This window comes from Epinephelus fuscoguttatus, linkage group LG16, assembly GCF_011397635.1.
Source record: "Epinephelus fuscoguttatus linkage group LG16, E.fuscoguttatus.final_Chr_v1".
Lineage (NCBI taxonomy): Eukaryota > Metazoa > Chordata > Actinopteri > Perciformes > Serranidae > Epinephelus > Epinephelus fuscoguttatus.
In genome coordinates, this window is record NC_064767.1 from 27,759,174 (window position 1) to 27,773,658 (window position 14,485).

The window sequence follows — 14,485 nt, forward strand, 5'->3', positions numbered from 1 at the left end:
GCTATCGGGGTGTCAGCAATTCTATCTACAGCTCTCCTTACCTGTTTTCCTATTCTTTTTGGGAGGCACACCTAGGCTCTTGCGGTTTGGCTTGTGTTTCTTTGAGGCTCCACCTGTCTGTGGTTCTTTCTGCCGCTTCTGACTCACAGACGCTACAAAGAAAATGCAAGAAGACGGTGAGGGAACAGGCAGACTGTGAAATGAGTTGTCAGCATGTATTTCTTTAGTATTCCATCTCGAGGAAGAAAAATGAATTCTGTCAATGAAAAAAATTCACAAGATCTGAGTAGATTGACTATTACTTTTACCTTTGGACTTCTGCTCACTCTCCTGTTGGCTGCTGCTGCTCAGCTCGAGGCTGCAGCTGCTGCTGCTGTTGCAGGAGAGGCTGACATCAAACACCTTTGAGGGGGAACCTGCCCCCTCTTCCTGAGGGAGGTCTTGCAGCTCCCCACTGATACTCTCCACTTCCACCGTGCTGCTGTCTGTCTCACTGCGCCCCCCTGCCACTTCCTCTGGTATGGGTCCCTGGGGAAGAGCTTCAGAAACCGGCTCTGAAGGCAAAGCAGGGGGTATGGACGGTGGCGGGGAGGAAGGCTGCACTGTACCAGAGTCTTCCACAGCACTGCCGCCTCCTGAGGGCGACTCGGGCGTTGTCGGTGGTGTGTTGAGCACAGAGTTGCTGCCGCTGCTCGGAAACTCCTGCAGCTTGTCGTTTTCCATCTGCTCCTCTGAAGCTTCGTCCTCAGGTCCAGCATCCTGCTCAACACTTGGCTCCTCCAGACATTGGGGCACAGGTGGAGGAGGGGAATTGGCGGCCTCTGTGTCAGAGTCGGAGAACAACTCTTTGAGAGTCTTCTTCGGCCACTGGGCCTGGATGCTGGACCACACATCCTTCTGGCCTTTAGAACGGACAGCTGGCCTTTCCTCTGCATTCCCAGACATTTTGGCCCTCTTTTCAGGAATCTCCCAGAAACCAGCTTGTCTGCCACCTTTGGTCTTCTCCTTCATCCCGTTATACTTCTTGGAAGGGGAACCTTTGGTTTTTGGCCGGCTTCGCTCACTTTCCTCTGCCTGGGACTCGGGCAGCGCTGCACCCTCTTCATCTGAACTGCTGCTAGACGAGGCGCCCCTCTCCTCCCCGGGACCCGCCGCTCTCTCCTCCAGCTTCCTTGGAGAGCCTCCAGGCAACCAGTCGGCACTCCTGGTGCTCCGGGTCTTAGCTTTGGATTGGCCTTTCGGGGTCCTCTCTGCCACACCGTCAGATTTCCTCTTCCTGCTGCTCGCCTCTCCCTCCAACTCCGGTTGGTTTCTGCGCTTCCCAACGTCGGTGCTCTCTGCACCAACTAATTCCTGGTTCTTTCCTGAGACTGGAGAAAGTTTGGATGCTTCAGGAGGGGTCCCGCTCTCCCAGCACTCTGATGCTTGCGGGGGATCTGATGGGGGCTTTCTGAGGCCGCCTCTGCAACCAGGGCGATCCTCCTCATTATGCTCTCCCTCCTCATCCTCGTGCTCACTTTCATCTGTGGACATCTCAGAGGCTGAGGTAAAGGAGACAGAACTTATGTTAGTTTCAGCTGTATATCAACAGGCATACATACATAAACCACTTCAGAGTGACACAGTCCTAAACTGCTGTAAGTGTGCATGAGGACTACAGGCTAATGAGTGTTGCTACCTTGCAGGCCATTGAGGATAGAAGTAATTTCTATAGACTTGACTGGAGACTGCTGAGTCCCTTTGTCCTCACCCTCGTCCATCTTGGAAAAGACATCCTGACTCAGGCCACATTTGGAGCGTGGGAGGCGGTTAGCGTTGGGCGAAGGGCCGAGGACGTCTCTGTCATTGAGCCTCTCCAACCTGTCTCGCTCCCTCTCAGCTTTGTTCTGTCAGGATTTAACACAGTCAGTGATTCCCTTCATCACATCAAACCAGGTTTAAGTTGATAAGTTGCCACCCTGCAGACTCATACCTTTATCTTTTTGCGGTGCTTTATTTTTGGTACATTCTTATTGGCGGGGCGCACAATCTTGTCAGCTTTGATCCATTCATCATATCTAAAACCAAGTACAAAGACAAGAGACAGTTTCATCATTCGGATCTTAGAGAGGAGCGGAGAAACATCCTCTCACACCACCCACCACACAGACACCTCTACTGTCTGACCCCGACATGTTGCTGTGACACAATAAGCCTCAACAGCAAAAAGGAAGGAATCCCATGGTGTTATGTGGAAAAAGACAAACCTTTACGATGAGGAAAGAAACAATATTAACACCGACCACCACACAAATCATATTCAACAGAGTTCCGACAGTACCAAGGGTGCTACTTGGGGGGGTCGTATGAGGAAAATGAAAAGTTTCACGACATCGCACACGACAAACACAATGCAGAGAGAACATCCCACTGTCTTTTATAGAGTGCTAGAGGACCACACAACAACATTGAGACAATGGAATGCTATTTGCACTAGTTAACCTCTGTGTCATGGTACCCTAACACTCTACTTAACACTGCATTAACCCTGACCCGCTGAGGAGGGGGGAGAGGGTTGAGAGGTAGAGGTGAGTGTAGAAGCACTTCGATTGGCCTTTCAGAGATCCAGAGGGTAGCTCACGTTAAAGTATCTTGTAGGAGCTAAAGATCGTTTACTGGTTGGCTATTTCCAGAGTCAGATTAGTTATAAATCAGCCTGTCTGTAGATTTAGTTGAGAGACAGACAGCTGGGGGACAGACAGACAGGGGATTCAGTCAAAACTGAGTGAGGGAAGCTGAGGAATGATCCACATCAACCCAATACTCAATTCTGTTTCTGCCACTAGATGGCCCAGTGTTCTCCATAATCAGAGTACTGACCATGGGACTGGATATGGTGAAGCAGAATTGTGAGGAAGGGATGTATCTGTTACTGCTGAGGGGATACCCATGTAGCGGTGATCCCTTGAAGGTTAAGAGATGTCTTTTTTTTTTTTTTTTTTTTTTTTTTTTTTAGGGTGAATATAGACGTTAGGTGATTTCTCCCCAGGTCCTGTCTTACCTGACGTTCCAGCCACAGTAGTGCACCAGGTAGAGCACCTCTCCCCCCTCCACGTCTGCCTCTTTCACAGTGGCCTCGTACGTCTTCAGATTGCGGCCTCGCCCATACCTCACCTGCACCTTCATCCCCGGGGGGTAACACTCAAACTCCTCCCCTTCCTCCCCCTCCTGACTGCTGTCATCCCTGCAAGAAAAACAGTTCAGCACTTCCTGGCCCTAGGCTGCCCCATTGAGCACCACAGAACCCCACCCACAGCCGCCCACCCAGCTCACTACCTGCTGCTAGGAAGCCTGCTTTCTAACTAATCTGCTCCACCCTTGCCTTCCCTGTCCCATTACAACACTAGGCCCTTTCCTATAAAGAAACATAAACTTCCCATTTTGCCCTGCCTTATCTCTTCTCCAGTGTAACCCACAGCAAACTGCAGTATAAACAACTCGTCATTTACAGTGAGCCAGTCAAAGAACAGTACAGTAAATAAAACATTCTTTCATGGCAAAAATCAATCATCTTGCATGGGGAATAACTCTACTGTTAGGCTGTCTAACCCTATGTCCACACACAACAACATACTTGGGATTCTCACTCTCACACACACACGCTATAAGAAACAAAAGCAGCCACAAGGAGGAGCTAGTGGGAAACAGTCAGGAGATGTCGAAGCTGGAGGGGATACGGGCGGTGCAGGAGTGCCAGTAAGTGGTTTAGGCGCAGGGGCCACAGGGGCAGGTTAGCACGGCAAAGCACAACTTGGCAGGCGGCGCAGCAACTTAAAGCGAGACTACAGCGCTGAGAGGAAGCACCAATTTGGTCTGCTGCCACGAGAAAACAGCTACAACACGGTGCTCCACACAATCCCTCTCATACCTAACTGCCCAGAGCGAGTGTCTTCTGCTGGCAGCTCGAATTCAACACACCACAGTGAAGAAGATGCACTTCTTTGTGCAGCAGTCCAAGTGTGTTACCACCCTAAGACCAGGGACACACCACATTTCAAAATGCCAACTGATTTTAAAAACACACTGCACATAATCAATGCCACACACCGTTTCCACCCAAGAGTGCTAAATCACAAAGGAATCACAAACAAACACAGGCAAGGTTTCAAACACTGAGATATAGCACATTTAGAGCTGCAACAAATAGTTGAACAGTTGGGCCACAGAAAATCATTTCAATCAAGTCATTTTTCAAGAAGTTCAAGAGGTTATTCCAGGTTCTCAAATGTGAAAATGTGCTGCTTTGTTTGGTCTTACATCATAGTAAAGTGAATATTTTGGGAGCTTGGACTGTTGATTGGACAAGACAAGACATCTGATGGCCTCATCCCAGGCTCGAGGAACATTTTCATACCGATTAGTCAATGATTAATCAAAAAACTGCCAGTAGATTAATCGATAACAAAAATAATCACCTAAACAAATTATCCCAAAGAATCACTTGAGTCAGAACTTCATCAAAACATGCACAACTTCAATCAGTCTGCATTATTATACACCGAAACATCCACAAAGAAAGGCCGGAGAGTCAGTCGACGTGGGCAGCACACTTCTCAACAGAGCAGTTGATTAGGCTGATCAAGAAAAAAAGGTAAATAGCACTTAGGCAGTAACTTAACAATCACTGTCAAACAGGACTTTCCTTCTGTGTAATTAACTGCTCTCATTAACATAAATTAAAAACACAATTTTCCTATTTAAGCTCCTTGTAAACCAGGTCTCGTTGGTTACACACAGCCTGCGCTGCTGGAATGACAATGTGATCCGCACACACACCGCAGGTCCAGATTACAGGCTGTAAACATTGAATGGGTCTGATATCATCAGGAAAGATCAGATCAGATCAGCCTGCAGGTTGTCTGCTGTGTGAATCTGTAAACCTTCACACTGCCGTATCGTCTGTGAGGACCACTGATCCTGACAAAGCCAAAGGATCAGAGAACCTCCCGATTGTCAGAAAGTCCGCCTGCGATGACAATCAGCATGATCACACTGTTGCGAGCCCAAGGCCACTGGTGATAAAGACTACAGAGAGGGGGATACTAGGAGCAACAGCGAAAGATAAGAACATCCTAAAGTTGCACATAAAAAGCTGCTGTTGCGGTGTTCTCCAGCCGGTCCCCAGTAGCCCAAACAACCTCAACAGAAGTGTCAAACTGGAGGGTGAACAAACAGGTTTAAAACAGGCAGCAGAGAACACTTATCCGGATGCTCTGAACAGAAAACAAACGCTAACTGAGACCGAACATCCAACTACCCAGAACTGTTTTTCATTCTTCAACACACTGAGAGTCACTTTTTCCTCTAAAAGGTTACTGCCTCTGAAGCACTACCTTGCATCTAATGTGCTAATGCATCAGTGACAACACTCACACACATGGAACATTTAATAAAGCTGGACATAAAAAAGCCAAAAATGACAGAGAAGACAGAGGAGAGAGGAGAGAGAGAGAGAGAGAGAGAGAGAGAGAGAGAGAGAGAGAGAGAGATTAGAAAAGGGCGGTCGAACAATCCCAGAGAGAGAGAGAGAGAGAGAGAGAGAGAGAGAGAGAGAGAGAGAGAGAGAGAGAGAGAGAGAGAGAGAGAGAGAGCACAGCATGACATGCCAGGTGAAAGGTAGCAGTCAGGCTTTGGTGCTCTAAGATGTCTCTGCCAGCTGATGCCGACTAAGCCACGAGAAATAATAATAGCACAGAGGGCAGTGGGTAAGAGCTTAGTTAGAGACAGAGGGGAGAGCTCCCCTCTCTCTGGTTAGCAGGTAAAGGTGGATTGTGGCTATACTGGGTATTAGTGTCATTAAAGTCAGAGGGGTCGCTGCTCTTCATCTGCTAATGGTCGTTTAGATTTTTACAGCCACCAAGGAAAGTGAATGCCTCAGGTCCGTTGGTCTGCTGAAATTTTGAGCTATTGAGGGTCAGATTGAATATTAACACAGTTTCGCCATGCAGGAGCTCTGCACGGAGCTTGTGTTTGTGCCATGAGGATATATTTTACCACCCTGGTGGAGGGACCATCCTTTTCAGACCACCTACCCAGAGTTGTCTTTGCTCTCCTGCTCCTCCTCGTGCTCCTCCTTCACGCTCTCCGCTCCGAGGCGAGCCGTCGACGAGCCCTCGTCCGCGTCTCCCTTGAGGGGACTGTCGTCCTCGTCATCATCTTCGTCGATTCCGCGCTCCTTTCCTTCCATTTTCGCTGGTTCGGGCTCCATTTTGTTTCGGGTCGTCTCAGGTTTCTCGTCCTGTGAGAGAAGGATGAGTTTGTCATGATGAACAAAGACATCTGGAGAAATTAATCTAATGTAAACGTGCTGTTTGGATAAATATCAAACAAAAGAAAAAAGATTTGAATTAAATAGTGTTTCGGAAAATGCACCTTGCAGACTAGAGACTGCGCGCTACAAGGTTCGCTGTCCACCTGGGCTTTCTGCTCTTCTGAGCTGGAGGAGGTGGCAGGTGTTCCTCCAGCCTCCCCCTCAGGTTTCACCTCTCCCTTGGGAGCCTGCTTCAAAGGGAGGTCCATCCTGAAGGTGATGGCAGTGGACGTGCAGTATTCCTCAAATCCATACAAGTACCTGGGTGATAAATCATTCCTCATCAACATATCCTGAAAAGTCTAATTTTACTGCTTCTCTCAAGGATCTACTTGGAACTGCTAAAACTTAATCTTGCAAAGATAAAAGCTTCATTAATTTTTGAGGAATTTACAAAAAAACACTACAAATTACGTCCATATGGACATTAAAGGAGCTAAACAGACTACAAACTGCATGTCTCTGTGAAAAAATACACAAACAAAAAGCTGCATCTGCCGAGCACAGTTAAAAGCTTTGAGGAGCTGTGGAGACAGCGCCTGTACGTACTTGCGGTAAGCACATTTGACATTGTAGCCAGCGGCTGAGTTGAGCACGGGGATTCCCAGATCCTGATAGACTTGCTTCCAAACGGAGCCGCTTTCAATCTGCTCAAACACGGACAACAGAGGAAGAGACAGATCCCGAGTCAGTAAACATCAAACGAGACAAGTGTGACCAAAGTCATGCTACGCTGCTACAACTGCTGTCAGAGTGGCACATACGTTGTCAAAGCCTCCCAGTTTGTGCACCAGCCTGTAGAGCTTGAACAGGTTCAGGTTCCTGTAGCCCAGGACAGGCCGTTTGTTGATGGGAGTTCCTGAGGACGAGAAACACATCACAGGTTGAGATAGTTGACACATAGATACAGGTCAGCTTAGAAATCTGATAAAAACGGCTCATTAATCTAAGTTGTAGCATTTTATTCTTTAACTGTTAACCTTTTATAAAGCTTTTTTTTAAAGATACCTGAGTTTGTTTTTCAGCTGTGTCGGAAGAAGTATTCAAATCCTTTACAAGTAAAAGTCCTGCATTGAAATTTTTACTTATTTTTACAAAAAAATTTTATCAGCCCAATGTATCAAAAGTAAAAGTATATATAATGCAGAAATAATAGTGTTATAAGAGAGGAGAGGTGGAGATAGTTTTTAAGGGAAAATTCTCCACCTTCTTAGTGTTGATGGTAAATGCAGTCAGTTGTAGCAATAAATTGACCGGAAAAGCTGAGTTCGCAGCTGCAATAGCTGTTTTTCTTCATGCATCCAGCACTGTCATTTAATGAGACAGTGATGTAGTTGGATGCAAGAGGAACAACGGCTTGGATTTCACCCCCGGGCAGCCCGGGATCATGTTCTAGATGCTGCACCAGAACAAGATGCCTTTGTTTTCTTTGCTTGTTTTTCAAAAATAGTTATGATTCCAACAATGACGATGGCATCTCCAAATATGAGTGCAGAGGATGTTATGCACCAGGATATATTTTACAGTGTTTTTTGGCTAACTCCAATATTCAGCCATATTCGACCCAGAGTATACCGCAAAAAAAAAAAATAAATAAAAAAAAGAGAGAAGCTGAAGCTTCGGCTGCATAAAAGTATATGGCCGGCAGGGGCCCTCCAGAACCTCTGAGCTGCCGAGAGCAAATGGCGTCTGGTGGTGCCTTTGCGCAACAGAAACTGAATCATTCTGCTGCAACCAATTTCAGCGTGGGCAGTTTTGTTGGAAGCTGTCACCGAAGCAGGGAGAGCCCTGATAAAGCCTGTGTGTGTGCGTTACTATGCATGAGAGTTTTACTCCTCAGTTGGAAAGAGGCATACTGGAGACCTCCTTCAGGATCCTGAAGATTAACTGGAAAAGACAACCAAGACCAGCGGGGCAGAGAGGGCAGATTACCAGTGAGTGAGTATTGATTTTTATTTTGTTACCTGCAGAAGTAGAGGAGCGTCTTAGAAACCTCAGCTACACTTTTTTTTAAGCAAACAAAGTAATAGCTATAGCTAGTAGTCTGTATGCAATGCATCCTGGTACGTGTAGGCACTGCTGGCATGGCCCCCCGAGCAGGAGAACTCTGCTTTCTCCGTCAATAAAGCACCTACTTAGGAATTTATTGTTTCAGTTGACTACATTTACCATCAACACTGACTGGACAGCCACATAAAAGGTGGCGAGTTTCCCCTTTTAACTATTTTATATATTTTTTAAGTTGTTAAATAAACACTTTAATAACAGTAAATCATACTTTATAATCTCATCATATGTTTTTGTATTAAGCAACCAGAAAAAGCTGTCAAATAAACAAAGTGGAGTAAAAAAGTACAATTGACTGTCAAGTAGAAATTCAAAGTTCAACTCTAAAGGCTGTAGAGCTCATGAGATACGGGCATGGGGGGCAGAAAGAGACAGAATGAAACTAGCAACAGGTACTTAATTCTAAAGCTGAATCTTGAACCTTCAAAATAAAAAGGTTGTTTTGAAGAAGCATGAGTTGTATCTGCACTCTGGGCTCACCTCTGTCTTCCATGAACTTGTAGAGCTGCTGCAGAAAGTTCTCCCGCTCCTCTGGGAATGGCTCCACTTCCTCCTGCAGACAGGAAACAAGACAGTTTGAGATTCTTGTTTTACCTGGGAGGTAAATGTGGGCATAAGAGCATGTGAGGGCTTCTGCCTCTACCTCCTCCTCTTCGCCACTGGCGTCCTCCTCCTGCTCTCCCTCTTCCTCTTCCTCCTCATCCTCGCTGCTGGAACTTTCTTCTTTCACTTCTGTCTTCCAGGTGCTGGGCACGACAAACTGCTGCAGGAATTCCAAGGCAGCGTCCAGTGCTGTCAAACACACATGGGAATAATATTGCATATTAACCACACCTGACAAGAGCTGCCTAAATCATAATTTAGTAGAACATGAGGCCATATTTTAAATGTAAGATGACACTTCTTTGAGTTAAACCTCATAACATCTGTCACAGGTTGTTTTGGAGGGTTTCAGGATGCTAGGTGTGCAGATGTAAGCCCAGTACTGAAGCAATCAAATAGTGAGTACGTTTACATGCACACTAATATTCCATTATTATTCCGAACATGATACGGATCATGTAAACCGCATATTCCCTTGGAATATTCCAAATTAGCCCTCATTCCTAATGCAGTTTTTCCCAATTAAGACGTGGGATATGCCAGTTCTTCCAGAAATCTTTGGACTTGTTTACAGTGCATTCGGAACATGCAGCTGAATTGGTGTTTTTAACAGTTTGCGACACACAGCCTGTTGCCTGTCTACAGTCAGCTCTGTGTTGTCATGGATGCGTTGTACACAAACCAACTTGCCAACAGTTTGCAAGGCTGATGTAGAAATACATGCCCAAAAGGACAAGCCCACATTTTTGGTTGGACGGGAAAACACATCTACTTTAAAACACTGCAAAAGACCTGGATATCAACAGGTTTTGGATATGCACTGAGTGTATTATATTGATATCGAGAGACTAGGTATTGTCATAGATTTTGGATATCGTAATATCTTAAGTGTCGCCTTTTCTCAGTTTTAAAGGCTGCTACCAGTGAAGCGACGTAATTTTCTGAACTTAGCAGACTGTTCTATTATTTGCCTTTATCCACTTGGTCATTATATCTTTATTAATAATGAAGATCATGAACAAAAAAATCTCATTGTGAAAGTATTTTGTGAAACAATGTCGTTGCAAAAAGACATCAAGGTATTTGGTAAAAAATACTGTGATATTTGATTTTATCTGAATCGCCAAATATCCCAACGCCTACCCCTCCAAGAAGGAGGCTGAAGGAATGAAAAAGAGGCAGCCTGTGTTAGCAAGGCAGAACAAGTCCGCCACTTCTGGAAAACTCTGGAAAAAAATCCCATTTTGATGCAAAGAAACAAAATCATACAAGCTGCTCCTGCCGTTCCACTTTGCCATATTTTGATGTGATAAACGACATGTTAGGGCACATTTACTAAAGTATGCACGGCCGCATGTAAACATGAATATGAGTGGAATATTTATTTAAGCCATGTAAACACCTTAGAAGGAATACTGTGTTTTTGGATTATGGGAAAGAAAAAAAAAATTTGCCTTGAGACTTCTACTGCGGGAAACCAGAGCATCTTCAGACATAAAACTATAACGGACAACCGATATTGGTTTCGGTTTCCGATATTGGTTTGGAAAGCTAAAAAAAAAAAAAAAAAAAAGAAAAGAAAGTTTATAAAACTGTTATTGCCATCCTAAAATAATACACCCATATACAAAAATAGGACAGTATAGGAATACATCTTGACATAAACATGAGAGAAAGCAGCCATGAAAGAAAAGCAGCATGAAAATCTGTCAGGAGTGTTTGCAGTGACGCAGAGCAGCCGGCGCGTTCAGCCACAATGTCACAGGTGGCTTTAAGTAGCATCTAACCACCTTGGCAGATGCTTGTCTTACGCGTTTGTAATGCGGAAAATATCACAGTTGTGAGTCAACCACCTGTGAATACCAAGACTGGGATAATACAAAGCTGCTGCCTAACTGTAATTATGAGAGAGTGAGAGCTCTGCAGCAGAAAAACGGGGGCACTATATAAAAAGCCTGGTGAGGACTTCAAATAAAAATAGACTCGACAGTTGACAGGAGCTCTCAGCCGCTGCATTCCCCAGTACCAAAACAAAACTTCTCTTCCTCAGTCTGTCTTCCTGTGACTTACTCTGCAAGTGTTTTTCTGCCAAGTGTGTCAACACAGACCAGCCCACAGATGTCGGTATGTGCTATGCACCAGTACTGTAGTTTTAACTCACCTGGTTTGAGTGCTGCGTCGGCTTTTGGAGGACAGTCGCCATTCATCTCGCGCACGTCCTTCCGCAGCACCGTGTAACTGCCAAACAAAGAAACTCTGATTAATATGTGCCACAGAGGCAACGTACAGTACTCAGTGCTAGTACATCAAGGTTCAGCGCTTTAGTGTGACGCCAACCGAGTACATAGTGAGCCAACCAAAATATAAGCTTGTTTTCCCAAAACAAATGTATGACTATAAAAACGGCCCTTGTTAATTAAAACACTGGCAGGGGGAGTTTTTAATCTTACTGCAGCAATAACAACCTTAAAACCTGGGCAGACATGCCTGCATTCACAGCCTACTTCCTTACAACATCCCTACAGCAGCTGGGCAAAGTGTTGGTGATTTGGCAGATAGATGGATCAGTGGAGCTTGTAAGCTGAACGCAGTCAGAGGCTTGGCGAGTGTGCCAAAGAGACGATTTGCTGTGGTATCTGTAAACAGCTGAGCCGATCCAATGACTAGATTTGTCATGGAGCGATTTAAAAAAAAAAAAAAAAAAAAAAAAAAAAAGTATATTGCAGCTAAAAGAGCTCACAGAAAACACCTTGGTTCAATGACATTTCATACAGATAATCTTTGCTTTAGAAAAATTGTATTGGGTATGCTGTGAAAGTTCACCCACGGACTTCTCTGTGAGGAAATGTCCAAAGATTATTCTTCATTGAGAGGAGCAAAAAAAGTCTGCAGCCATGGCAGCTTTGTGAGGCTGCACTTATAGACACAGCTGTGCTTTGAGCTAAATGCTAACAACAAGGCACACTAACAATGACAACATGCTGATGTTTAGCAGGTGTAGTGTTTACCATGTTCACCAACTTAGGTTAGCGTGTCAGCATGCTAACATCTACTTATTAAATAATCACCAAAGTCATTAAGATTAATCTTCTGGGGACCATGAATGCCTGTATGAAATATTATGACAATTAATGTTGGTTAGAGATGTCAGTATGGGCCAAAGTGGTGGATCAACTGACTGACCAACATTGCCATCCATAGACAGGATGTCTACAGGTATCAGACACTTAAGTTTGAGTCATTGTTTGTAAAATAACATATGTTTCTTATCTAAGCATGCAGCTATGTATAAAGGAAAGTGCATATGTGGTTGCAGAGGTAAGCTTTATGTAGGAACGTGGTTATTAGAGTGAGTTAGGCTAACTACATTTTGCCAAAAGCTAAGTGCAAATATGAAGTTAAAAGACAGCATTCTGTTTAAAGATTTGAAACATCAGAAATGTGGACTTTCACACATCTCATTTTGACAAAAATAAATTAAAAGACGGATAAATTAAATTAGATAAAATATTAGGGGGCGTCCAGTAGCTCATCATGTAGAGCAGGCTTCCCATGTATAGAAGGCAGTATCCTTGCTGCAGTGGCTGTGGGTTTGATTTAAGCCCGTGGCCCTCTGCTACATGTTGTCCCGTCCCTTTATCCCTGTCAGGCTTAAATAATACTGACCTATTATTAAAGGCAAAAAGAGAGAGTCAGGCTATGCTAAAAATATAGAATGCTGCAGAAACTCATCTTGAACAAACTTAACCCTTTAGTTGATTAATCATTACAAATCTGGTGTTGTCATCCCAATAAAGCTGAAACAGCCTTAGGTCACTGCTAACTGGCTACTACTGAGTAAGCTAATTATTGAATTTGCTGAACTAAATGAGCTGTAGTTTCCACATATATGCTACGGTTTACGTATTTACAGTTTACACCTCTAGACCAGCTTCCTCTTCATGTGATTTGTATGGCCTTTATTAAATCAGGTGAGACTAGTGTATTTCATTTCAAAACATATAACAGGATATAAAGTAAGAATAATATACTTCAGAATATATTATATATTCTAGTAAATGTCCTAGTATTGTTTAAACAATTGTGAGTCTTAGTTGAGAACTTACAGGGATCAAACTGTCCTTTTCTGTGTACAGCAATAACAGACAAGTTTGTCAGTCGGCCAAACGAGAACAAAATAGAAACGGCTACTGTTTCCATTGTTACCATGGTGACCAGATCTAACTAAGAATAACCACTTCCTGAAAACTCCCGTCTCCCCTCTGGATGTGACCTTGCTTTCCCTAAAAAAAAAAAAAAAAAAAAAGTTTCCAAAGCCATTGTTTTTGAAAGGCAACGCTGAATGGTTATCACTAACAATACCAAAGTCTGCAGAGGAAAGTGAACACTCTGACCCCAGCGCTGTGCGGGAAAAGGTCACGCGGCTTATGGATGTGACCCCTCTTCAAACAGCAAATCCCACAGAGAGCGGCATGTTAAAATAACTCTGTGATAATAGATGAACAGAGGCTGACATAAATGATAAAATGTAGAATAACAAACAATGACAAGAGGAGCTAAAGGAAATGGTGCAGCGCTGTAGCAGCTGTAGCATTGCTGACGAACAGACAGTCTGAAACTGGTGTTGATGCATGTGAATATTTTCACAATATATCTCAGCAATGGTTAAATGTGGTCAGCTCTGTTAAAAAAAAAGCTTTGTTCTCTCTTAGAAAATGTACAAACTTGCAAAACCTGTGATAGATCAAACAGTAGCACAACATAAAGAGACAGGATCAGACTGCTACATCACATCACACATGATGAGTAACAGTAACCATATGCACTTCTCAGCTTTGTTATTCCATCCGCATAAAAAGCAAAAGGATTGGAGGGAAATCTCATTAACGACGTTATAGATTTTCCGACTTCTTACATTATTATTTGTCGCGCCTACCTGTGGACACACTGTGCTGATTTCACAAATTGCTACAAAACAGAAAGGAAAGCCGCTACAGTGCGATTTAATTTGCAACAAAAGCCCTCACAGGGTGCACATGTTCACAGAGGAAATACTTCACAGGTGTATGACTTCCAGTTCTTCGCTGATTTATCATCTCCTTATCTTATCTTATCCCTCTCATCGGCTCAACCCCTCACCTGACTGTTAGCCACAAAACAAGCGATAAGAGCCACTTTTCCCACTTCCTATGCTGCAAATGTGTGTTTAGCTGCAGATTAAAGGTCACACTGATGAGTTACGCAGACGGTCTATTAAGGAATGCAGACTCAAGGCTGCTCCGTCATCAGTAGAATTCAAACAGACAGAAAACTACACTTTGAAACAGTGAGCAAGCGCCAGATTAATTTATATGGAGTGTGGGCTATGTGTCTACCCACATACAGAGAGACTGCAGTTACAAACCACCAGCTGAGTGCAGACTCCTGACAGGACTTATTCCTCTCTCTGCCACAGACAAAACAATC

At 44.2% G+C, this 14,485-nt stretch overlaps 1 protein-coding gene across 4 annotated transcripts in view; it reads right to left on the bottom strand.

Moving 5' to 3' along the window:
• arid4b (AT-rich interaction domain 4B) overlaps nucleotides 1–14,485 on the bottom strand; it is a 49,596-nt gene that overhangs the window by 3,856 nt on the left and 31,255 nt on the right. For 2 of the 4 annotated variants that reach the window (XM_049600252.1, XM_049600253.1), the window contains exons 10-21: nucleotides 11,181–11,257; nucleotides 9,060–9,208; nucleotides 8,897–8,969; nucleotides 7,114–7,208; nucleotides 6,899–6,996; nucleotides 6,412–6,610; nucleotides 6,072–6,277; nucleotides 3,041–3,223; nucleotides 1,973–2,057; nucleotides 1,679–1,886; nucleotides 309–1,541; nucleotides 42–152 (exon numbers count right to left, since the gene is read on the bottom strand). In XM_049600252.1, the coding sequence (XP_049456209.1) occupies nucleotides 42–152; nucleotides 309–1,541; nucleotides 1,679–1,886; nucleotides 1,973–2,057; nucleotides 3,041–3,223; nucleotides 6,072–6,277; nucleotides 6,412–6,610; nucleotides 6,899–6,996; nucleotides 7,114–7,208; nucleotides 8,897–8,969; nucleotides 9,060–9,208; nucleotides 11,181–11,257 (2,717 nt within the window). The remainder of the gene's footprint in view (nucleotides 1–41; nucleotides 153–308; nucleotides 1,542–1,678; nucleotides 1,887–1,972; nucleotides 2,058–3,040; nucleotides 3,224–6,071; nucleotides 6,278–6,411; nucleotides 6,611–6,898; nucleotides 6,997–7,113; nucleotides 7,209–8,896; nucleotides 8,970–9,059; nucleotides 9,209–11,180; nucleotides 11,258–14,485) is intronic. The other 2 variants (XM_049600254.1, XM_049600255.1) reach the window with 2 other exon arrangements.